Below are 25601 nucleotides of genomic sequence, written 5' to 3' on the forward strand. Positions count from 1 at the left end.
TGTAAAGGAAAAACTCACAACTCTTTGGATCCAATTGGGTGTAGCCTGGGAAACATTTTCAAAACCTGTAATTCCACCTCAATAGCTGCACCCTAGGACAGTTTCCGTAGTCTGAGAAAACAGGAAAAAAATATAAATTGTGGAAATTGCCCAGAGACAAAACTCAAATGCACCTGCCCATAAAAACAGGAGTCACTGGGCTGCATTGCCTCTAGGAGTGGTTTACCTACCACTCATTGTCCTCAGCATTTTCATTACAAAGAGATAAATGGAGGGAATAGGATAAAAAGAGCAGTGCCATCTGAATCAACCACTAGCAGCTCTTATCAGAAACCCGTGAGATGTTTGTGACCCAAATATTCATCTACTAACTCAAATCTCTTGAAAACAAATCGTGCCTGAGATGAGGTTCATTTAAAAAAAAAATCCACACAAACACAAAAACCCTTTCTCTGACTCAGAACAAGCAACTGATAAATAAATGCTAGCTCAAGTCACAGCAAGTACGTATCAGAAATAACACACTTAGAAAAACACCCAGGACTTAATCATAGAGATGTCTGAGATTTTGGGGTCTAATAACTAGTTACACCATTTATTTTATTTTACAGAATTTAAAAAGATGTTGCTTACCAAGTTGGCCTGTTCCTCTGTCCTGTTGGCAGTCTGTAGAAAAATTAAATACTTCCTCAAACATTTTATTTCGCTGGTTTGGTGTTTGTGGGCGGACTGGGGAAGCTCTTCTACGCCACCTACTGAATCCCACTGAAATTACACGACACAGTCAGTGTAAACCTATTTTCTCCTATTCATGTGTAGAAATGGTCTGTGAATCCACAGACCAGCAATTAGATAGAATCACCTCTCTGTGGCCCCCCTTCCCTACAATCAGTTCACTAGTGTCTACACTAACAAAGTGAAGGAGGCAGTATTAATAATCCACAGATGCTTTATTCAGTTCAGTTCAGTTCAGTCGCTCGGTCATGTCCGACTCTGCGACCCCAAGGACTGCAGCACGCCAGGCCTCCCTGTTCATCACCAACTCTCCGAGTTTACTCAAACTCACGTCCATTGAGTCGGTGATGCCTTATTTGCTGAATTCAAAATGCTTGTCACCATGCTGATGGACGTGGGGGTAGAGGTGTTTCGGGTGTTTTACTTCTAACCCTTCAATCAGGCCACTATTAAAAGTGACTGAAGGTGGAAAGAAGCAGCGGTCAAGGTCAAAGCTTTGTTAAAATTCATAAGGGGAAAAAAATCTCTCATGGGCTTTTACAGAATGGATGCTAATCATGTCTTTTCTGACAGATTGGGTTGCAGAGAAAATCTGGTGCTCAAATTTTTCAAGCTTTCTTCAAAAATTGATTTTTAAAATCTCTATGTGGAAAATAGGCTAGCTAACAATCTCTTTTCTCCAATAAAGCTTTACGTGGTTCCTTATTGTTGGCATGCTCAAGGAATCCAACCTGATAGCTCCACTCTGGTCTTTTAAAACAACAACAGTAACAAAATAACAAGTGGGCAAATAGAGCTGGGACATGCTAGCTTTCTTCCTCTGAACTTGTGCTCAGCTTGGTGCTACCAGATGTCCTCAACATCTTGAGGTTGCAAGCTGGTTGCAGTTCTTGCTGGAATCAGCTTTTCTACCACAGGGAACAAGGCCAGCTTCCCTAAACTGAGAACCTTGAGGTGCTTTTTAACTTGTACTATTCTGTCTCTCTCTCGGTTTCCTCCTGTCCCCTCACAATTTGCTCAAGAAGGGAGGTGTACCTATTAATATATTTCTGTGACTGAAGGAATGAACCTCCTTCTCCCTCCACTCTTACCATTACTTCTCCCAGACCTATAACTGGAGATAGGCGTGCTCTTTGATTAACAATTCAGTTTCTGGCTCCCCAAGATCCAACCAGTTCATTCTGAAGGAGATCAGCCCTGGGATTTCTTTGGAAGGAATGATGCTGAAGCTGAAACTCCAGTACTTTGGCCACCTCATGTGAAGAGTTGACTCACTGGAAAAGACTCTGATGCTGGGAGGGATTGGGGGCAGGAGGAGAAGGGGATAACAGAGGATGAGACGGCTGGATGGCATCACTGACTCGATGGACGTGCGTCTGGGTGAACTCCGGGAGTTGGTGATGGACAGGGAGGCCTGGCGTGCTGCAATTCATGGGGTCGCAAAGAGTCGGACATGACTGAGAGACTGAACTGAACTGAACTGAAAGACATTTGACATTGTGAACTAGATCAAGAAAGTGATACCCAGGAGAGAGGTCAGCAGGGCACTTTAGCACTCAAAAAGTCCTGTGTTTCCCTTCAAGCTCATCCCCCCTCTGAGTTGCTCACTCGCCTCTTTTTATTCTCCCTATTATCCAGTAGGTTTGTACTCATGCTAGTGCTCAGTCGTGTTTGACTCTACAGCACGTGGACTGTAGCCAGCCAGGCTCCTCTGTCCATGGGATCTCCCAGGCAAGAATATTGGAGTGGGCTGCCATTCCCTTCTTCAGGGGATCTTCCCCATCCAGAGATTGAACCCAAGTCTCTTTCGTCTCCTGTACTGGTAGGTGGAGTCTTCACCACTGCACCAGTTAGCAGTGGACAAACACACTTGTAAGCGTGTACACCCAGGCAGTGAAATATCCACCTCTTCTAAGGAATAACTTTAATTCTCAAAGAATATACCTCTTTTAAATTTTAAAAATATTTTATTTAACCCAAAATATCAAAAATATCATTTAAAATGCCACAATATAAAACATTATTAATATATATATTTTTCATTCCAAGTTTTAAAAATCCAGTGTGTATGGGACTTCCCTGGTGGTCCAGTGGGTAAGACTCAATGCTTTTAATGCAGAGGGCCTGGGTTCGATCCCTGGTCGGAGAACTAGATCCCACACGCCGCAACTAAGACTTGATACAGCCAAACTAATTAATCAACTAATTTTAAAAAACTCAGTGTGTGTTCTAAATTTACAGCACATCTCATCTGGACTACCTACATTTCAGGTGTTCCATGGTCACGTGTGGCTAGTGGCTTCCATACTGGATGGCTTGCGTCTAGGTGGATTTATCATAACCGTGCAACTAAGTACGAGCCTAAGTCGAGTCATCAGCAACTCAAAGAGCTAACTCAACATAGAGGTTTTGTATCTGAGACTCTAGGCACCTCTTTGCTTCTCTCAACAGCAGTTTTTGCCCACTCTTAATTCCATACCCAGGTGTTTCTTTCTGGATCCATGGCAATGTAAACATTGCCAATTAGATGTGACCTGTACTGTTGTTGTTGTTTTTTTTAACAAAAACTTTATTAAAATATAATTCATATACCATAAAAATTTCACCCATTTGAAGTGAACAATTCAATGACCTAAGGTAAAGTCAGAATTGTGCGACCATTACCACAACCAAACTTTTTCAACACCCTGCAAAGAGCCACACCCCTTAGCTGTCACTTTCCAATGCCCCATTTGCCTCAGATCTAGACAACCACTATAGATTGTATTAATGATCTCTATAGATTTGCCTGAGTATTTCATATAAATGGAATCATGTAAAATGTGGTTATTTGTGCTTTTTTCCACGTAGCTTAATGTTTTCAAGATTTGTCCATGTTGCAGCATGTATCGAGTTTCATTTTTTTGTTGCTAAATAACTTTTCATTGTATGGGTATACCACATTTTATTTATCCATTCGTCAGCGAATGGATATTTGTGTTGTTTACACTTATGGCTGTTACGAATATATAAAAATTCATGTACAAGTTTTGGGGACACATTCTCTCTTGGGTATATATTTAGATATTTAAGCATGAAATTCTACCTCGTATATAAATATGATTAGCCTTTTGAGGAGTTCCAGGCTAGCTGCATCATTTATCATTCCACCAACAGTGTATAAGAGCTCCAATTTCTCCACATTCTTGCTAACACTTGTTATCATCTGACTTTTACTATAGTCTTCTTATGAATGAATTGGTATCTCATTATGGTTTTAATTTGCATTTCCTTGATAACTAATGATGTTGAACATCTTTTCATGTGTAAATTAGCTGTTTGTATATCTTCTTTGCAATCTTGCTGAACTTGTTTATTAGTTCTACTAGTTTTCCAGCGGATTCCTAAGTAGTATTTTCTATAAATAAGATGATGTCACTTGCAGAATGTCATCTTCTTCCTTTCCAAGATGGATACTTTTTATAACACGTTCTTGTCTAACAGGATTCCCTGGTGACTCAGATGGTAAAGAATCCACCTGCAATGTGGGAGACCTGGGTTTGATCCCTGGGTTAGGAAGATTCCCCTGGAGAAGGGCATGGCTACCCACTCCAGTATTGTTGCTTGGTGAATTCCATGGACTGAGGAGCCTGGTGGGCTACAGTCCATGGGGTCACAAAGAATCGGACACGACTGAGTGACTTTCACTTTGACTTTTGTCTAACTGCCTTGGCTAGCACTCCCAGTACAATGTGGAACAGAAGTGATAAGAGAGATCTGATGCCGAGGTTCTGAACCTATTGAGAGCAGGTTCCGAATAGTAGGGAAGAGTTTCGAGAACCATTAAGTATGAGGTTAGCGATGAGTTTTCCATCTATGCTTTTATTTTTTTAAACACCAAAACCATTTTGTATTAGGGTACAGCCCACAAACAGTGTGGTAATAGTTTCTGGTGACCAGTGAAGGGACTCAGCCATACACATACATGTATCCATTCTCCCCCAAACCCCCCTTGCATTCAGGCTGGCACATAACATTGAGCAGAGTTCCATGTGCTATACAATAGGTTTTTGTTGGTTATCCATTTTAAATATAGCAGTGTGTACATGACCTTCCCAAATTCCTTAAATATTCCTTCCCCCCGCCCTCCACCACCACCCCGCCCCTCAACCCAGCCCTGGCAACCATGAGTTAATTTTCTAAGTCTGTAAGTCTCTTTCTGTTTTGTAAGTTCATTTGTATCATTCCTTATCAGATTGTGGAATTTCCCATCCATTTCTAGTTTGTGAGTACTTTTTTCAGGAAGAGGTAGAAAGTATGGTTTCTTTTTCTGTATTATTTTTTTAATTTATTTTTATTTTTATTAATTTATTATTATCTTGGTCTTCATTGCTGCAAGTGGGCTTTCTTGCGTTGCAGCCAGCAGACGCTACTCTCTGCATGGTATGCTTTGCAGTGCTTTCTCGTGTGGAGCACGGGCTCTAGAACACAGGCTCAGTAGTTGTGATGGGCGAGTTAGTTGCTCCGTGGCATGTGGAATCTTCCCACACCAGGGATCAAATGCATGTCTCTTGCATTGGCAGGTGGATTCCCACCAGGGAAATCTCCAGAGTATGGTCTCTCACTCAGCAAGGAAGAAAACTAGTTTGAGGGATGCCTCTCCCAGCAGAGTCAATACAGTTGACCCTGAACAAAACAGGTTTTGGAGTGCCTAGTCTGATTATAACTTTACACTTAGCCCTTTGTAACTGCAGTTCCTCATCCTTGGATTCAACCAACTGCAAATAGTGTGCTGCTACAGTACATTTTTTTTTTTTTTTGAAAAAAATCTGTAAGTGGACCAGTGCAGTTCAAACTTATCTTGTTCAAGGGTCAGCTGTACTCACAGCTGTGTTCCATTCCTTCCATCCCTCCCTCCATATTTTCCCAACAGAAAGCAAAATTCCTCTCTCCCACCTGACCTTAGATTTCAAATTGTGCCCCATAAAGCTGGCTGGGCATGAAAAATGGCATCAATTAGACATCTGGCATTGAATTAATTCCCCCTTAACTGGTTAAAATTTTCCAGAAATTTTTTTTTTTTTAAGTTGCCACCTGAGTAAATCTTAGACCAAAGCCAATCTGTCTCCAGCTACCGACCTGAGTGTTTGGTTTCATGAAATGTTGATAAGCACCTTTGTACGCAGTCTTGGTCCAACTGTTTTATTGTCATCTTAGGATAAATTCCTGGAAAGAGTGAGTAAATGCCTTGGGTGGCTTTTTATGTTTACTGACAGTTTCTGTCACTGTTGTGAATTACTTGTTCGCATCACTGCATATATCTATATCAGGTTTATGTTTCTCTACTTAATTACACATTCTCGTTTGTTACTGACACTCACCCTCTGTCAAACTTTTTGTAAACATCTTCCCTCATTTTTTATCTTTTTATCTCATGATCTTTCAAACCAACAAATATGTACCTTTTTATATAAACAAGTAAGTTGACTTTCTCTTGGCTATTACTCTCAGTTAGTTGTGTGCTGGTGAATCAGGTTGACTTCCCAGGTGGCTCAGTGGTAAAGAATCCATCTGCCAAGCAGGAGACATGAATTCAATCCCTGGGTTGGGCAGATTCCCTGGAAAAGGAAACAGCAACCCACTCCGGTATTCTTGCCTGGGAAATCCCATGGAGAGAGGAGCCTGGTAGGCTACAGCCCACAGGCTGCAAGAGTCGGGTGTGACTTGGTAACTAAGCAACAACAACCTAGGGTAAACCAGGCTACAAAAACCAAAAAGCCTCATTATTTCTTAGCACTTGCCAATACCTATGGTTCAAGTATTTCCACTATACCTGATTTCTAGCTACCAACTGACCTGCTTGCAAAATTCCTTAATATTTAACCACTGGTTCTCACAAGTCTTTATAATCAGCTCCATCAGACTACTGCTACATTTTGCTTTTAGGTTAAAAGAGTTCTTCATAACAAGGTCAGATAAATATATGTGTATGTGTTCTTCTCAAGGGCTTCCCAGGTGGCTGAGTGGTAAAGAATCTGCCTGTCAATGCAGGAGACACGGATTTGATCCTTGGATCAGGAAGATCCCCTGAAGGAGAAAATGGCAACCCACTCCAGCATTCTTGCCTGGGAAATCCCATGGACAGAGAAGCATGGCCGGCTGCAGTCCATGGAGTTGCAAGAGTCGGACGCGACTGAGCAACTAAGCATGCACGTGCATTCTTCTCAAAGGTCATTTTTTTAGTTAATGTTCCATTATCCAAGAAATGTGTTTATTGAAGAAAACTCAGGAAATACAAATAAATAAAGATAAAAATTCAAATCAAGAATAATCTTACCATATAGAGATATAATACATCACTATCATTTTTGTGGCAAACATGCAGACTTTTTAATATTTATATAAACATGCTTTAAGCTCTTGATGCCAGTAACTAAATTGCTAGGCAGTAAATTTGTGCAGTTTACACACATACACACACACATTCCTCAGATGGCATTGGACCAAGTATTCTGTTTTATAATCTCTTAATGTGGGAGACCTGGGTTAGATCCCTCTGTTAGGAAGATCCCCTGGAGAAGGGAAAGGCTACCCACTCCAGTATTCTGGCCTGGGGAATTCCAGTACTCTGGCCTGGGTCGAAAAGAGTCAGACACAACTGAGTGACTTTCACTTTCCTTTTTCTTAATTAAACCAGCTGGTTCTACAGAGTATGATGTAGGGTATAGACTAGAACTTTTCCTATGACTTGGGTCCAAAACAAGGGACTGGGAAGTGTAATTTACCCCCTATTCTAAGGAGAGCTGCCAACAACTGGGGCATGCACTTCCTGAAGCAGTTGAATCAGATAGTGCAAACCCCACTTCCTCGCCATCCTCACATTTTCCCCAGGCACACATGCATACAGGGGAGGCAGTGAGAGGGTCAGCAGCACTGAGCTATCTGTGATGTGAAGCTGCACCCTATGATATGGGGAAAGGAGATGAGCTTAAATGGAATTGGAGATTGAAAATGCTAAGCTACATTGCATTGTTAATACCTCAAAAGGACTGAAGAGGTCAGAAATCTGCTCACAAAAACTGCTTCATACTTAGACTTGACTGTTGAGATGCCTTGTAAACTAACTATAACTAGAAATCCCCAGAAAGTCCCTGGGCTTTAGAAATCCCTTGAAGTCCCTTTCACTGCCTATAATTTATTCTCATTCTCTTCTAATCAAACCAATCTCCAGAAATCTAGAAGAAATGGACTTCCGCTTTTCCCAGTGTGTGGGTTTTTCTTTTTTATTTACTATGTTCTCATTTTCATTAGGGCTTCCCTGCTGGCTCAGATGGTAAACAATCTGTCTGCAATGTGGGAGACCTGGGTTAAATCCCAGGGTTGGGAAGATCCGCTGCAAGACGGCATGGCAACAGACTCCAGTATTCCTGCCTAGAGAATCCCCATGGACAGAGGAGCCTGGCAGGTTGCAGTTCATGGGGTTGCAAAGAGTCAGACATGACTGGGTGTCAAAGCATTCTCCTTCATTTATATTGCAGTCATCCTAGTCATGTCTCTTAACCATGCTCTCACACCCCTCCATCCCATTCTCTCTGCCAATCTCTCCCTTTCCTGGACTTCAGAACTGTGAGAAATACATTACTGTTGTCTAAGCCACCCAGACTGTGGTGTGTGGCAGGGCAGTCCTAGCAGACACATACACCATTCCTCTCAACAATGGTCACGAGTCAGGCAGACCCCTCCCCTCCTTCATCCCGTTCCTCATCCCCATCCTCACAGCAGGTCCTGACAAGGGGCTCAACTTTTATTATAACTGCAAGGGGAGGTCATTAGAACTTTTTAAGCAGGGGGGTGGCTTAAAATAATTTCTATTTTAAGAACAATTTCTCTGATTGCTGTTTGGAGAATGTATGAGGCAAGAGTAAAAAGCAGGGAACCCGGTTAGGTTACTGTAGTCATACAGGTAAGAGATACTGGTGGCTTAGTCAAGACAGATGTCAGGAAGTCAAGAAGAAATCCAAAGCCATCTCCCTACAGGTCTAGAACCTCTACTTAACAACTCTTTAATCACCTTTTTGAATCCAAGCCTCTGAAGATGGGGAACATGAGTTGATAGTTACTGGCCTCTTTCTGCCATTTTTTAGCAGAACCTGGCTCTGTCTAATATCTATTTAAAATGTGGTGATATTTACCACCTCTGTGCAGTTTTGAGGCATTCACCAAAATTCTAACACAACCAGAAACTCCTATTCAATAATCAGTTATAAATAATTTTGGCTCTGAATTTCCTTGGCAAGCAGGAATCATGTCTTTGGCCTCAACAGCCTATAACATATATATATTTATATATAGTTGTTGTTTATTCACTCAGTCACGTCCAACTCTGTGATCCCATGGACTGTAGCCCACCAGGCTCCTCTATCCAGGTTTTCCAGGTAAGAAGACTGGAGCGGGTTGCCATTTCCTTCTCCAGGGGATCTTCCTAACCCAGGGATTGAACTTGCATATCTTGTTTGGCAGGCGGAATGTTAACCACTGAGGCACCTGGGAAGCCCCATATATGTGTGTGTGTAAAATGCCATAAGTTGCCACTGATTAATTCTGTATTTGTATAGCAAGGTCAAACATTTTGTAAAGTATTACTCAGATGTGAAGAAAAAAGGGTCTTTAATTTCTGTATCTGGTCTATTTTCTCCTAAAGTAGAGCAGGATGACAGAGCCGATGACCCCAAGGCTGATGCAGATCCACAGTACTCTCCAAGCACCACTGCATACAGTTCTGAGGCTGACTTTTTCCTTGTGGCCAGCAAGTTTCATAGCCTCCTGCTCACACAACATCCACTTGGGAAAGGAGAGAGAGAGGAAAGGTCCTTGAATGACTGAGCATTCATTCGACAGAGACTGTTTCAATTTGAAACAGAATGGTTAAACCAGAGAGACTGAGTTACCTGTAATCAGCAAGTCTGAGCACTAGCTCGGTCCCCAGCCTGGTTTCCAGTTCAGCTGAAACATGGTTTTCAGTAAGTCTTCCCTGCATTCATGGAAATAATGGAGGCAGCATCCAGAAATAACTTGAAAGCAGTATCCATCAGAATCCAAGTGAATGATGGTTTCTTAAATTGGATTTCAGATGTTTTATTTTTTTTAACCTTTCACATCATCATTTTCAGTGACTAGTCTTAATTTAATATTAAAAGCAGCTCTAATATTAGCCCAAAAGAGTCCATGCTTGCTCTTCTCCTTGGGCCATTCCAAATAAGTTCTCTGTGCCATGAGAGCTCTTAGCTTGTGATATCTATCAGGAATGGTGTTCTGTGGAATGGGTTCCAGCAAGATCAGTATTAAGTTATCAGATCCTTCATGGAAGAGATTGTGGTGGGCAAAGTAGAGTTCATAATGGCACCATTCGCTCTGGACAAAGTTGGGAGACAAAACGAAGATGGATTTGTAACTTTTCTCAATGCAGTTGATGATATTTTCCACGATGCTCTTGCCAGCAACAAAATTTCTCTCATGGAGACAAATTCTTATATCTTCTTTTTCTAGGTTCGGTATTAATTCATTCTTCACCCAGGCAGAGTCATGTTCACTGTATGAAATAAAAGCATGGAACTGGAGAGTTCTTTGGAGTTCTTCCAAGGGTACATTCCTGGCCCTGCGCCGGGTCTGGGTCCACTGACACACCATCCTGAGGTACCAGGGCAGATCCAGGTAGATACAGAGGACAGTCACGGCAACAGCCAGCACCAGCCCAGGGACCACAATGGTGACGATCAGCAGAGCTGTGTTGCAGGATAGCTCAGATACCTGGAAGTCCTTTAGAAGGGTTTCCTTGTAGCTTTCCGGATAGTCACACTTATAAGACTCAGGCCAGCCCTCTACCACATCACTTGATAATTGGCCTACGCTTTGGATAAAGTCTCTTAGCTCACAGGAACATTGGAATGGATTGTTCCCCGCTTTGAGGGACCTAATCTTCCGGCAGCTCTGGAAGAAATCAGCTGATGGATTGGAAATTGAATTATAGTCAATGATCAGTATGGAAAGGCTGCTAAAGATACCACACCCAGGAAGGTGGGCTAAAGAATTGGAAGCAAGGTTGAGTTCTTGCAAAGTTTCTAGACCAGTGACATCTTTAGGGATGCTCCTTATTCTGTTATTGTGAAGATCAAGAACCTTGATCCGAGGAGGTAAACATCTGAAAACAGAGTCAGTGAGTGCATTTGAAGATAAATTTAATACCACTATACTCCCAACCCAAGAGCAATTTCCATTACGTCTGTCATATTCCAAAGAATTCCAGCTAACATCCAGTGTTTCCAAAGAAAGCATATCCTTAGTCATGAGACTTGTTTTGAAAAGGTCTTTTAATTCATTCTTTTGTAAGATAAGTGTCTCCAATCTAGCTAAAGTGTCACAATTTTGAAAGACACTATCTGTGAAACTATTCTGGGTAAAGTTCAAAAACTTAAATGTGCTTGGTTCCTGAGGACAAAGCATGTGTATAAAGCGTGTGTCTGATATGGTTAACATCAGAATGTTCATCTCAGAAAACACTGTGTATAATGCTGTCTGTGAAAAAAGAAAAACTTTGTTTGTAATATGTTCTATTTTCAGTGCCTTCAATGTTGTTTTATAATAAGTAAAAACTTCTTCATCAATGCGTTCAACTATTGTTAAATTGTAAATATTGAGATATTCTACAGGTTTGGGCCAAAGGAACTGAAAAACTTTAACCAAACATTTCCAAGTTGTTTCCATATGGTTGAGGGTAAAATTTAGTAAGGTTGGTCCTCCAGTGAGTCCTGATAAAAATTTAAGTAAAACTTGACAATTGTAATCATTCAATTTAATATTAGTCAGTTGTAAGCACCCTAAACTATTCGCTGATATGTTCACTTGGACAGAGAAAAAGCTATTTGGGTGAAAAACAAGGTGAAGTTTCTTTGTATTCAGAATTTGAAGACTTTCTTTCTTATTTTCTTTCTTATAGTCTTCCAAATCCAGAAGGATACAATTTAGGTGCAAGTGAGCAATGGGTAGTAAATCTAATTGTTGTAACTTTGTAGCACTTAATCCTAAGAAATTCAGTTGGGTCAAGTTGCCAAATTCCTTACAGATGGGCAGGGCATCGAAGTCATTGAATGAGAGGTCTAAATGCTTGAGAGTCGTGGTGATTGGATGGCAGGATATCTTCTGCAACTGATTGTGAGATAAATCCAAATATTCCAAATCATGGTTGAACTTGAAAATACTAATATCAAGGCCCTGGATTCTATTATGGGAAAGTCTCAGAATTCTCAGCCCTGAGAGAAAGCTGATATCAGACAGGTGAAGCTCAGATATGTTGTTTTGAGACAAGTCTAAGACTTTGGTTTTTGGTGGCAGGTCTTTGGGAACATGAATAAGGCTTGTTTTTGACATGTCTACCACAAATTCACTTTCATCAGAGAACTGGATTATGGTTCCAAATACTAAGGCCACAATGTAAACAAAATGACAGCTTCTGATGGGAGATTCTTTGTCTTTGATCATGGCATTGAAGTGACTATCTCCCGGAGGGTTGCTGCTGTTCTTCAGAACATCCTGATGTGCATCCAATTCTAGAAATATAATATATGTTAAGATGTATAAAGATTGGCTGATTACTCTCAGTCCTCAGCTTACTAAACATGAAATCTCAACGAGTTCTTCATTTACTATCAGGATCATTTCTGATCCCATAATTTAATGTGCCATTTTTTTCCAGTTATGCAAGTTGCTGGTGCCAGGAAAGGCAATGAAGACCTTGTTATCAAAGAACTGTGGTTGTATGTTCTACTCAGGAGCCTGTCTTTGTTTACTCCAACTCAGAACTTTCTCAGGGCTGAAGCAGCCTCCTGGACAGTGTTTGGAAACCCTTAAAGGCATGTACACTACCCATAGCCACCTGGAGCCAGGGATAAGGGATGGCGCAGGCAGCACATATACCAAAACCAGAAAGAAAGAAGCTAGGAAAGAAGACACAGGGGAGAAAAAAAGGCTTCGGACAGCTCCATGTGCCAAGCAATCGAGAAGGCCTCATACATGCCCAGGTCTGGATGCACACTCAGAGAAGACCTGAAAAAGTCCTAAACTTCCACCTCTGGTTGACTTTTAAGCTCTGTGCAAGGGAAAAGAAGTAAAGGCTAAGTCCGAGTCGCAAACAGCCTGACAAGCCCTGAAGAAGTGTTTCAACACAGAGCCAATATGCAAAGATTAGGTGTTTTTTGTTTTGTTCTCTTTCCCCAGATGTTTAAGAAAACCTCTGCCAAATCACTGCTGCTGCTGCTGCTAAGTCGCTTCAGTCGTGTCCGACTCTGTGCGACCCCAGAGACAGAAGCCCACCAGGCCCACCCCCGTCCCTGGGATTCTCCAGGCAAGAACACTGGAGTGGGTTGCCATTTCCTTCTCCAATGCATGAAAATGAAAAGTGAAAGGGAAGTCGCTCAGTCATGTCCAACTCTTCATGACCCCATGGACTGCAGCCCACCAGGCTCCTCCGTCCGTGGGATTTTCCAGGCAAGAGTACTGGAGTGGGGTGCCATTGCCTTCTCCCTGCCAAATCACTAGCTGACCACTAAGCCAATGGAACAGAGAATTCAATGGCCACACACAAGAAGGAAAACAGTCTTTACAAAAATAATTTAGAAACATCACTAAACATGCTTCTTCCCTGGTGGTCCAGTGGTTAAGAATCCACCTGCCAATGCAGGGGACAGGAGTTTGATCCTTGGTCTGGGAAGGTCCCACATGCCTCGAGGCAGCTAAGCCGGTGTGCCACAACTACCGAGCCCGAGTGCCACTAAGCCAGTGCACCCTAGAGCCTGTGCTCCTCAACAAGAGAAACGTCCACAATAAGATGCCACAACTAGAGAGCCCATGTGCAGCAATAAGATCCAGCAGAGCCAAAAATAAATAAATAAAAATGTAAAAAAACCTCCAAAAAAGAGGGGGCATATAAATACATACAGCTGATTCACTTTGCTGTACAGCAGAAACCAATACAACGCTGGAAAGCAACTATACTCCAAGGAAAAAAAATTATTAAACAAACAAATACACCCCGCAGCAAGCAGCAACAACAAACCCTGGGAAAGAGGAAAATCTGACTTATCATATTCTAGTATTTCCAGGGTTACCACATTATAATATTCAAACTGTCTGGTTGAAGAAAACAAGCTTGAGGCATGCAGACAAAAAAGAAAGCACTGTCCATTCACAGGGAAAAAAATTAAAAGAACAAACTTAGAGAACTGACACTACCCAACTTCAAGTCTTACATAAAACTATAGCTATCAAGACAGTGTGGTACTGATAAAAGTCTCTTTAACAAACAGTAATGGAACCACTAGACATTCTACACGCAAAAAAGAAAAAAAATGATGCTCTAGCTCAAGATAGATGATAGAGATAAGTGTAAAATACAAAACTATAAAATTTCTATCAGATAATATAGGGTAAAATCTAGGTGACCATGAATTTGGCAATGACTTTTAGACACAACATCAAAAGCACAATCCATGAAAGAAAAAAATGTTAAATTGGACTTCATTAAAATTAAATTTTTCTGCTTTGCAAAGGACACTATTAAGAACATGAAAAGACAAGCCATAGACCGGGAGAAAATATTTGTAAAACACACATCTGATAAAGAACTTGTATCCAAAATAAATGAAGAAAAACTCAACAAAATATAAACAATGCAATTTAAAAATGGGCAAAAGATATTTCACCTAGGAAGATATACAAATGGCAAATAAGGACATGAAAAGATACTCAATACCATATATCATCAGGGAACTGAAAATTAAAACAGCAATAAGGAACTGCTGCTGCTGCTGCTGCTAAGTCGCTTCAGTAGTGTCCGACTCTGTGCGACCCCAGAGACGGCAGCCCACCAGGCTCCCCCGTCCCTGAGATTCTCCAAGCAAGAACACTGGAGTGGGTTGCCATTTCCTTCTCCAATGCATGAAAGTGAAAAGTGAAAGGAAGTCGCTCAGTCGTGTCCGACTCTTATTGACCCCATGGACTGCAGCCTACCAGGCTCCTCCGCCCATGGGATTTTCCAGGCAAGAGTACTGGAGTGGGTGCCATTGCCTTCTCCAATGAGGAACTACTACATACCTATTAGAATGGCCAAACAATCCTGAAACAGCACTAAATGTTGGTGCGGATATGGAGCAACAGGGACTTTCATTAACTGTTGAAATTTTAAAAGGCACAGATACTTTAGGAGACAGTCTGACAGTTTTTTTACTTAAAGCTAAACAGGGCCTCACCATATGATCCAGCAATCACACTCCTTGGTATTAACCCAAATGAACTGAAAAATCTATGTCCACACAAGATCCTGCAGATGGATGTTTACAGCTTAATTCATAACTGCCCCCAAACTGAAAGCAACAAGATGTCCTTCAACAAGTAAAAACAGTTAACAAGCTGTGGTACATCCATCCAATGGATTGTTATTCAGCAACAAAAAGAAATAACCTGTTGAGCCATGGAGGAACCAAAATTCAGATTGCTAAGTGAAGAAGTCAATCAGAAAAGGCTACCAACTGTATCATTCCAACTCTCTGATGTTCTGGAAAAGGCAAAACTAAAGAGGCATTAAGGATCAGTGGTTGACAAGAGTTAGAGGGAGGGATGAATAGGCAGAGCACATAGGATTTTTAGGGCACTGAAACCACGTCCATGTGATATTATAATGGTGGATATATGATCTTATGCATTTGTCAAAACCCATAGGACAATGCAACACAAAGAATGAATCCTAATGTAAAGTATCAGTTCAGTTCAGTCGCTCAGTCGTGTCCGACTCTTTGCAACCCCATGAATTGCAGCACGCCAGGCCTCCCTGTCCATCACCAACTCCCGGAGTTCACCCAAACTCACATGCGTTGAGTTGGTGATGCCATCCGGCCATCTCATCCACTGTTGTCCCCTTCTTCTCCTGTCCCCAATCCCCTCCAAGCATCAGGTTCTTTTCCAATGAGTCAACTCTTCACATGAGGTGGCCAAAGTACTGGAGTTTCAGCTTCAGCATCAGTCCTTCCAGTGAACACCCAGAACTGATCTCCTTTGGGATGGACTGGTTGGATCCCCTTGCAGTCCAAGGGACTCTCAAGAGTCTTCTCCAACACCACAGTTCAAAAGCATCAATTCTTAAGTGCTCAGCTTTCTTCACAGTCCAACTCTCACATCCATACATGACCACTGGAAAAACCATAGCCTTGACTAGACAGACCTTTGTTGGCAAAGTAATGTCTCTGCTTTTGAATATGCTATCTAGGTTGGTCATAACTTTCCTTCCAAGGAGTAAGTGTCTTTTAATTTCATGGCTGCAATCACCATCTGCAGTGATTTTGGAGCCCAAAAAATAAAGTCTGACACTGTTTCCACTGTTTCCCCATCTACTTCTCATGAAGTAATGGGACTGGATGCCATGATCTTAGTTTTCTGAATGTTCAGCTTTAAGCCAACTTTTTCACTCTCCTCTTTCACTTTCATCAAGAGGCTTTTTAGTTCCTCTTCACTTTCTGCCATAAGGGTGATGTCATCTGCATATTTGAGGTTATTGATATTTCTCCTGGAAATCTTGATTCCAGCTTGTGCTTCTTCCAGCCCAGCGTTGGGAAAACCACTAGACCATTCAGGTATGACCTAAATCAAATCCCTTATGATTATACAGTGGAAGTGAGAAATAGATTTAAGGGACTAGATCTGATAGACAGAGTGCCTGATGAACTATGGATGGAGGTTTGTGACATTGTACAGGAGACAGGGATCAAGACAATCCCCATGGAAAAGAAATGCAAAAAAGCAAAATGGCTGTCTGAGGAGGCCTTACAAATAGCTGTGAAAAGAAGAGAAGCGAAAAGCAAAGGAGAAGAGGAAAAATATTCCCATTTGAATGCAGAGTTCCAAAGGATAGCAAGGAGAGAGATAAGAAAGCCTTCCTCAGGGATCAATGCAAAGAAATAGAGGAAAACAACATAATGGGAAGGACTAGAGATCTCTTCAGGAAAATTAGAGATACCAAGGGAACATTTCACACAAAGATGGGCTCGATAAAGGACAGAAATGGTATGGACCTAACAGAAGCAGAAGATATTAAGAAGAGGTGGCAAGAATACACAGAAGAACTGTACAAAAAGATCTTCATGACCAAGATAATCACGATGGTGTGATCATTCACCTAGAGCCAGACATCCTGGAATGTGAAGTCAAGTGGGCCTTAAAAAGCATCACTACGGACAAAGTGGAGGTGATGGAATTCCAGTTGAGCTCTTTCAAATCCTGAAAGATGATGCTGTGAAAGTGCTGCACTCAATATGCCAGCAAATTTGGAAAACTCAGCAGTGGCCACAGGACTGGAAAAGGTCAGTTTTCATTCCAATCCCAAAGAAAGGCAATGCCAAAGAATGCTCAAACTACCACACAATTGCACTCATCTCACATGTTAGTAAAGTAATGCTCAAATATAAAGTATCAGTTCAGTTCAGTCGCTCAATCATGTCCGACTCTTTGCATCCCCATGAATCACAGCACACCAGGCCTCCCTGTCCATCACCAACTCCCGGAGTTCACTCAGACTCGCGTCCATGGAGTCAGTCATGCCATCCAGCCATCTCATCCTCTGTCGTCCCCTTCTCCTCCTGCCCCCAATCCCTCCCAGCATCAGAGTCTTTTCCAATGAGTCAACTCTTCACATGAGGTGGCCAGAGTATTGGAGTTTCAGCTTTAGCATTAGTCCTTCCAATGAACACCCAGGACTGATCTCCTTTGGGATGGACTGGTTGGATCTCCTTGCAGTCCAAGGGACTCTCAAGAGTCTTCTTCAACACCACAGTTCAAAAGCATCGATTCTTCAGCACTCAGCTTTCTTCACAGTCCAACTCTCACATCCAAACATGACCACCGGAAAAACCATAGCCTTGACTAGACGGACCTTTGTTGACAAAGTAATGTCTCTGCTTTTTAATATGCTATCTAGGTTATAGATGTTAATAATATATCAATATCAGTTCATCAATTATAATAAATAGACCACTAATGAAAAATGTTATAATAGGGAAAATTGTGTCGAGTGAAAAAAGGGACATTTGGGAGTTGTCTAACCTATTTACTCAAATTTTCTATAAACCAAAAACTGCTCTAAAAAATAAAGTCCATTAATTTAAAAAAAAAAAAAAAGAGAGAGAAGAAAAGAAGTCAATAGAAACTGTCCCCGAAGAAGCATATGCACTGATTTGCTTGACAAAGACTTTAAATCAATTGTCTTAAAAGTTAACTGCATGACCATGGTCTCTTTTCACTGGACTCAGAATACTTTTTTTCTCTTTCAAAGGACAGGCCTCTTCTCCCCTCAAAATGTTTTACTGGTCAGTTTAATCATCTAAAATTATTCAAAAGGGTAAACAAGGAGCTACTGCCAGAAACTACAGACGTTCTTGAGTCTACATCAGTATTCAATTTGGTACCGCTTCAGCCATCTGCTGCAACCAGAGATACCACCCCACCATGGGTGAGGGGTTAACAAATCCATTTCTCTCCTTATTCATGGACTAATCTGATCTCTTTTCTGAAAACCTGAAACATGGGGAATGTCAGCTGGGTTCTCAGAAAAAAAGCACTTCTGGTAAAGATGACTATTTAAGGGACTCCCCTGGTGGTCCAGGGTATAAAACCCTATACTCCCAATGCAGGGGGCACAGGTTCAATCCCTGGTCATGGAACTAAGATCCCACAAAGCACAACTGATGTGCCACAACAAAGACCCAGCAAGGCCAATGCAAGTAATTTAAAAAATATGACCACTGAATAGTAAGTAGCACCCAGGCTGAAAGAACTGTGTTGGAAACCTGAGCTCTATTTCCTCTCCTGTATCTTTCTTAGTAAAGTGGGACCAACTGTGGCCTGGGCTTCCCAGGAGGCACTACTGGTTAAGAACCCACCTGCCAATGCAGGAGATGTAAGAGATACAGGTTGCATCCCTGGGTGTGGTAGATGCCCTGGAGAAGGAAATGGCAACCCATTCCAGTATTCTTGCCTAGAAAATCCCATGGACAGAGAAGCCTGAAGGGTTACAGTCCATAAGGTCACAAAGAGTTGGACATGACTGAATCGATGGAGCACGCACGCAAGTGTGACCTATTGGAGTCTGTGCATCTGAATTTTGAGATGAGCCTGAGAGGTCCTCCAGGTGAGTGTTGCAGATCCATGCCAACAGTGGGCTAGATCTTCAGATGCTCAACTCAGTTTACCTAAAGCAATATGAAGTGAAAAGGATGGGGAGGAAGGTGGTTGACAAGTCCCTGAGGCCTGATTGGAAGGCCCATCCACCAGCAGCTTGACCCCTAAATGTCTATGGCATATGACCGGGGGTGAATCCTTTTATGAGGGTAGATGAAAATGTGAGAAATCAGAGTTGGACCATAAAGAAGACTGAGCGCTGAAGAATTGATGCTTTCTAATTGTGGTGGTGGAGAAGACTCTTGAAAGTCCCTTGGACTTTAAGGAGATCAAACCAGTCAATCATAAAGGAAATCAACCCTGAATAGTCATTGGAACAATTTATGCTGAAGCTGAAGCTCCAATACTTTGACCACCTGATGCAAAGAGCTGACTCACTGGAAAAGACCCTAATGCTGGGAAAGATTGAAGGCAAGAAGAGAAGGAGGTGACAAAGGATGAGATGGTTAGATAGCATCACCAACTCATGGGATGTGAATTTGAACAAATTCCAAGAGATAGTGGAGGACAGAAGAGCCTGGTGTACTGAAGTCTATGACGTCCCCAAGAGTCAGACATGACTTAGTGACTGAACAACAACAGATGAAGATAAGAATGAGGCCACATTTATGTTACCAGAAAGAACTACTTACACTAACTCCGTAAACTGGACTTCACCAAAACCAGCTGTAGCTGGCCTGGCAGAGATAATGCTATGCTGTGTGGAGCCATTTGAGAAGATACAGTTAATACAGGCCAACCTGGCATTGATGACTAGCTGAGGGGTGGAGGCAGACACACCAGCCCACAGACCCCCTGACTGTGACTGAGACAGAGGGGTAACTAAAGTTAGGCCAAAGGTCAAGCAAGAAGCCAATCCTAGCAATTCAGACACACTCATGAGTCTGTGCCACTCCAGCTCTGATCTGCACAGAAAAACACCTATGGGCACCCACAGGGAACAAGAGTTGGCCAGGACAGACCAGGCCCCACAGCCACCTACCTCCCACAGCAGCGTCCTGAGAGCAGCGGTGGCAGTTGTGATGGCCACAGAGCAGCCTCCTCCAGCTACACCAGAATGCCCACACCACAGCTGCCTGGAACCACCTACAGGCAGAGGTTAGCGGTGCCTTCCCAGACCCACAAGGGGCAGCTGACACAACACACACACTCTGCTCTTCCCATTCACAGGAACATGTTTTTAGTTATAGGATCTTATTTTCAGACATAATTCCCATACAAATGGGTATGGGTTTTTCCAACTCACATTAGACCAGAAGCACCAAATGCAGAGAGGCAGGATTTGGCACTTGATAATCTGGGATCATCAAATTCCTACAGTTGACATGCTGATAAAACAGGAGATGATAGAGAAATATTAAAAAGTATATTGAAGGAATCAGAAGGCACGTCAGAATAAAGTGGGTGCATATAAAAGAGAACAGTCTTCCCAGAGCCCAGAAAGTCTCACCCTTCTACAGTGGATGACAGACATTGCCTCTCATGACAACGATGCAGAGTGAATGAGAAAAGATGACCTGGTTGAGAAGAGGCAGGTGTATGACCCCATGGACTCAATATTTGCTACCAGGACAAAGGGCTAGAACTGCAAAGCTTCCTCAATCCCATTTAGGGTCTGATCTCCACACAAAAAGCATCTAGGGGGCCCCAGGGGACCAGAGCAGACAACCACATTTCTTAAATAGGATCCTGTGTAGCTAGTATAACTGAGAACAGATTTTGACCACTTGTCATTCAGTTTTATTAACAGAAAGACCTACTGTTCATTACTGGAGGGTATACTGGACATTGCAAAATGGTTAAGAGATGAGTAGTTTCAATAAATCATACTTTGGAAGAGTAAAAACTCTTCCTGGTTGGGGAAATTTCATTACAAACTGGCACATAGCAGTGAAAAGTCCCTCCCTGCTGCTTCAACACAGCATTTCCCAACTGCCCATAGTACAGTCATATTTCTGTCTACAAAATAAATTTTTAAAGTCACTTTTAAAAATGTTCTAAATAATCTCTGGATCAAGAAAACCACATTTTCAACTATAAACATTAAAAATGGTGAGAGTCAACAGGGTGATGGGCACTTGCTCTAGCCACCATCTCTTGCCCTAAATCCCCAAAACGATGAAATACACACAGATATAAAATCAGAAAGGGAAGTGTTTAGGGGAACTGAAACCAAGAGAAGTCTCTGAAATCCACAAGCAGATCTAACTATGACAGACAATACCAGCCTTCCAGAGATGTCTACTTCCTAATCCCAGGATTTGTAAATATGCTGTTACATGGAAAGGGGGATTTAAAGCTGCAGGTAGCATTAAGGTTGCTAATCAGTAGATCTTAAAATTTACACGAGTGGGCCCAATGCAATCACAAGTATCTTTAGAAGTGGAAGACGGAGGCAGAAGAGGTCAGAGTGATGTGATATGAGAAGGACATGACCTTCCTTGAGGAAGGGGGCCATGAATCAAAGTATGCAGGCAGCCTCTAGAAGCTCAAAAGGCAAGTAAGTGGATTCTCCCCCAGAGCCTCCAGAAGCAATGCAGACTTGCCAACACCTTAACTTAAACCCAACAAGACCAGTGTTGGACTGCTAGCCTACAGAACTGTAAAATGATAAAGTGTGCTTTTTAAGCTACTAAGCTTGTGGTAATTTGTTACAGCAGCAAAATGAAATTAATACAGACTAGCTTGGTCCACCCCTCCAACAAGCAGGCTGTGAAAACAGATCAACAAGCAGTTATACATAAGCATCCCTGGTGGCTCAGATGGTAAAGAATCCGCCTGCGATGCAGGAGACCCAGGTTCAACCCCTAAGTCAGGAAGATCCCCTGGAGAAAGGAATGGCTACCTTTCCTTGCCTGGAGAATCCCATGGTCAGAGGAGCCTGGAAGGCTACAGTCCATGGGGTCACAAAGAGTCGGACTGAGGACTATTATCTAACTATCATTCACAATTTGGGTTGCACAAACAAGAAGCATGACACTTTCACCAGTAAACACTGTGACAGAAAGGAACCAAACACAAACTATGAGAGACATTAACACCCAAGGAGACAGAGATAAAAGAGAAAAACAGGCATCTGTAACAGACAGGTGTCCTCAGAGAGAGAAAACTCTAAAAAGGAATGGAGTAGGAATCATGAACATTAAAAACTTAATAACTGAAATGGAAGACTTACTGGGTGAGTTGAACTGCAGAGTGGCACTGCTAATGTAAGAATGAGTGAGAGAGAAGACCAAGGAGAGGCATTTTCCCAAAATACAGTCCAAGAAGCCAAAGAGATTAAATATACGAAAGAAATGCTAAAAAAATGTGGAAGACAGACCCACCGTATTACTAAAGGATAGACTCTATGCTCTGAAAAAGAAACTGACTCGAATAAATTGGGAATCAAAAAGGAGCACTTTGAAAAGAAAGTACAAAGTGTATTGCTAAGTCCTAATACAGATTGAAGGGCATTTTACTAACAATCTGAAATTTAAATTGCCAGTGTTAACAAGGGGTTAGTGGATGGTGGAGGGAGAGGGAGAAAGTGGACCAAAAGCATGTTACAATCCTTGCCTGACTAAGAAGAAGCTATATATACCAAGTAACTCAATATTCTGTTAGAAAAATATATGTTTAAGTATGTATATTATAAAATTAAGAGTAATTATTATAAAATACAAATAAAAAAGATACACTCCAACTATTTGGTAGCAGGGAAAAGATCAGATATGAGAAACTCTATTCAATCTCGCTCTGTGCTGAAGAAATAACACACGATGATTAATTCAGATGTTTTGGGTTTGTAACCATGACTTATTATTAGCAAATCCATGACAATTACACAGCAATGGATTAAAGGAAAAAAAGACGAGCATCTCCATAGACATTAAAAATTCACTTGATAAAATTCAGCATTCATCTTTGACTAAAAACATGTTAATTAAAGTATACATGCAAAAGATACTTCTAAAACTTGATAAAGACTATATCAAGTATCTGACTTAAACCAATATCCTACTCCCAAAGCATTTCCATGAAGGTCAATGTATCTGACTTAAACCAATATCCTACTCCCAAAGCATTTCCATGAAGGTCAATGTCAAGGATGCCCACTATTTCTTAAAACTGTTTATTTACTTCTCTGTCTGCACTGGGTCTTAGTTGCCGCATGCAGGATCTTTAGTTGTGGCACGTGAACTCTTCAGTTGCCGAATGAAGAGGCTGAAGTCTCAGTCACTGGACCACCAGGGAAGTCCCTCAAGGATCCCCACTATTATTTAACACTGTTCTATAAGTTCTAGCCATTGTAATGAAGCAGGTGGGGGATGAGAGACAGGAATATTGGAGTGGAGGAAATAAAATTATCATTATTTTTAATTATATGATTGTCACTGTAGAAAATCCAAGAGAAGTAGTTGAAAACCTGTTAGAACCAGTAAAAGAGAACAATACAGGGGCCAGTACAAAATAAATTATTTTTTAAAAATCTGTCCAAAAGTAGCAAGCAGATTGTCAAATAAATTATGGTATCTCCATACAATTAAATACCACTGTGTGGCCTTTAAAAATAATGAAAATCTAACTCCATGGAAAACTGCTCACTATATATATGTGACAAAAGTAGTTTACTTATAAAATGTACAGCAGTTAATACGTACATACATATGGAAAAATACAAGATACATATCAAGATATTAACAGTGGTGATTTCTTCATTGTAAAATTTTAAGGGGGGTTTATTTTCCTTTTAGTCGTTCCCTGTATCTTTCAAATTTTGGACGTTTAAAATTAAGAAGAGCACATTATTTGCTCAGAAAATTTACCTCTTCAAAATCAACAGTGAATAATATGACTAATGTCCAATTTCACAACAATTAAAAATCATATTAAATAAAAAAATATATAACATCTAAATGAAACTTGTGATATTAGACTGAATCTTATTTTAGACAGATCTGCTGTAAAAGTTACCTGAGTAACAAGTGGAGAGAGGATTTTAAGAGGCACCAGGCATTAGAGTCTGTTAAGATAAAAATGCTAACTTTTATAATGTTATATGGATACATTAGGAAAATGTACTTCTTTTAGAGATACAGAATGAAGCCTTTAGAGATGAAACATTAGCATGCCTATAATTTATGATATTTAAGTATGAAAAGATACAGTGAATCAAATGGGATTTTTTTCTTAAATATTTTTTTTAAAGGCATGATTATTTTCACCTACCAAATTGGGGAAATTCAAAAATATAATACCCAAGGTTGGCAGGTGGGACTAAAATGAGAACTCTCATTTAATTCTGGCAGGAATGAAAAATTAGTACAACTTTTCTGAAAAGCAACTTGGTCACATAGATAAATTCCTTAAAAATATGCTTACCTTTATTTTAGCAATTCTACTTCTCAAAATTTCTTCTAAAGAAATACACATAAAAATACTACTATGAGGATGCTCATCAGGATGAAAAACTGAAAAAAAAAATCATAATGACTAAAAGTATAGAAAATTGTTTAATCAGTTATGTACACCCATACTATGGAACAATATATGCAGCCATAAATACTGCACTTTGTGGGGGAAAGTCTATAAAATAATGTTAAATGAATAAAAGAATACAAAATTCTGTGCATAGTAGGACTCTAGTATTGTTGAATATGATTAAAATCTAACATATACACAACGCCTGGGGGAGAAAAGAATGGAAAGAAATAAACAAAATGCTAATAGCGATTATCTCTAGATCTCTTAAATCATAGATGAATTTAATTTTTTCTTGTAACTTTTGTATATTTCCAAAATTTCTAATTTTGAACATCTTTTATAACTTGAAAGACTTGTCTGAAAATATAGCTAATATTAAAGAAACACACTTGTATTATTTGTGTGGGAAAAGAGAGAGAGAGGGAGAATTTCTTCCTCCTGATAGATAATTGACATCTCTGAATGAAAACCCACTGAAAGGTCTCTGGATGGTGTCTGTGTTCAGGGAACTGAAACACAGCCACTATGTGGGAAAGTTGATCAGCTTCCCTTATATTACCCTGCCTCCAAAACACAAAGATTCCTCCCAGATCATTTATACCCTAATGTGGTTCCTAGTGTTTACATTTAAGCCAAGAGTTTGTCTGAAAAAGAAGGGGGGAAAAAGTGAGACAAAAGAACAGAAGATTAGAGAGCTCACAGGTTTTTTTTTTTTTTTTAAGGAAGTGAAAGAGACAAAAAGTTAAAAAAAATTTTTTTTCTTTAATGCATCAAATGAAAGATGGGGGGAGACAGATGCAAGACGCTCTGTATCAAGAAAAAAAAGTAGATAAGATCTATGAAAATCAAAACTATGAAAAATGAAAGACCAGAAAAACTTGAGATTCCATAATCAAATCAACAAATATGCAAGAGAAATATTGTTTTATTTGTCAAAGTTTGGGTGAGAAAGTTGAAAAAGGCAAGTTCTGGGCCGGTCACTGCCACTTCCTTCATTTAATAACTGTTTATTCTGAGTGTAGTACGTGCCAGCCCTGCCCCAGACCGTCAATGCTGGGGCGTATAAATACGAATAGCACAAGTTAAATCCCTGCTTTCAAATGCTTATAAATAAGTGGCAGACACAAATAAATGATTCCAGACCG

The 25601-nt window shown here is 40.8% G+C and overlaps 1 protein-coding gene across 4 annotated transcripts in view; it reads right to left on the reverse strand.

Annotated features, from left to right (window-relative positions):
- Nucleotides 1–25601, reverse strand: part of TLR6 (toll like receptor 6) — a 45032-nt gene that overhangs the window by 14895 nt on the left and 4536 nt on the right. For 2 of the 4 annotated variants that reach the window (XM_055588270.1, XM_055588269.1), the window contains exon 2: nucleotides 5812–12317. In XM_055588270.1, coding sequence (XP_055444245.1) covers nucleotides 9859–12249 — 2391 coding nt within the window. In that variant the 5' untranslated portion in view covers nucleotides 12250–12317 and the 3' untranslated portion in view covers nucleotides 5812–9858. Of the gene's footprint in view, nucleotides 1–633; nucleotides 766–5811; nucleotides 12318–24354; nucleotides 24444–25601 lie in introns of those variants that run through there. The other 2 variants (XR_008717103.1, XM_055588268.1) reach the window with 2 other exon arrangements.

The sequence above is a fragment of the Bubalus kerabau genome, chromosome 7, assembly GCF_029407905.1.
Source record: "Bubalus kerabau isolate K-KA32 ecotype Philippines breed swamp buffalo chromosome 7, PCC_UOA_SB_1v2, whole genome shotgun sequence".
In the NCBI taxonomy this organism is placed as follows: Eukaryota; Metazoa; Chordata; class Mammalia; order Artiodactyla; family Bovidae; genus Bubalus; species Bubalus kerabau.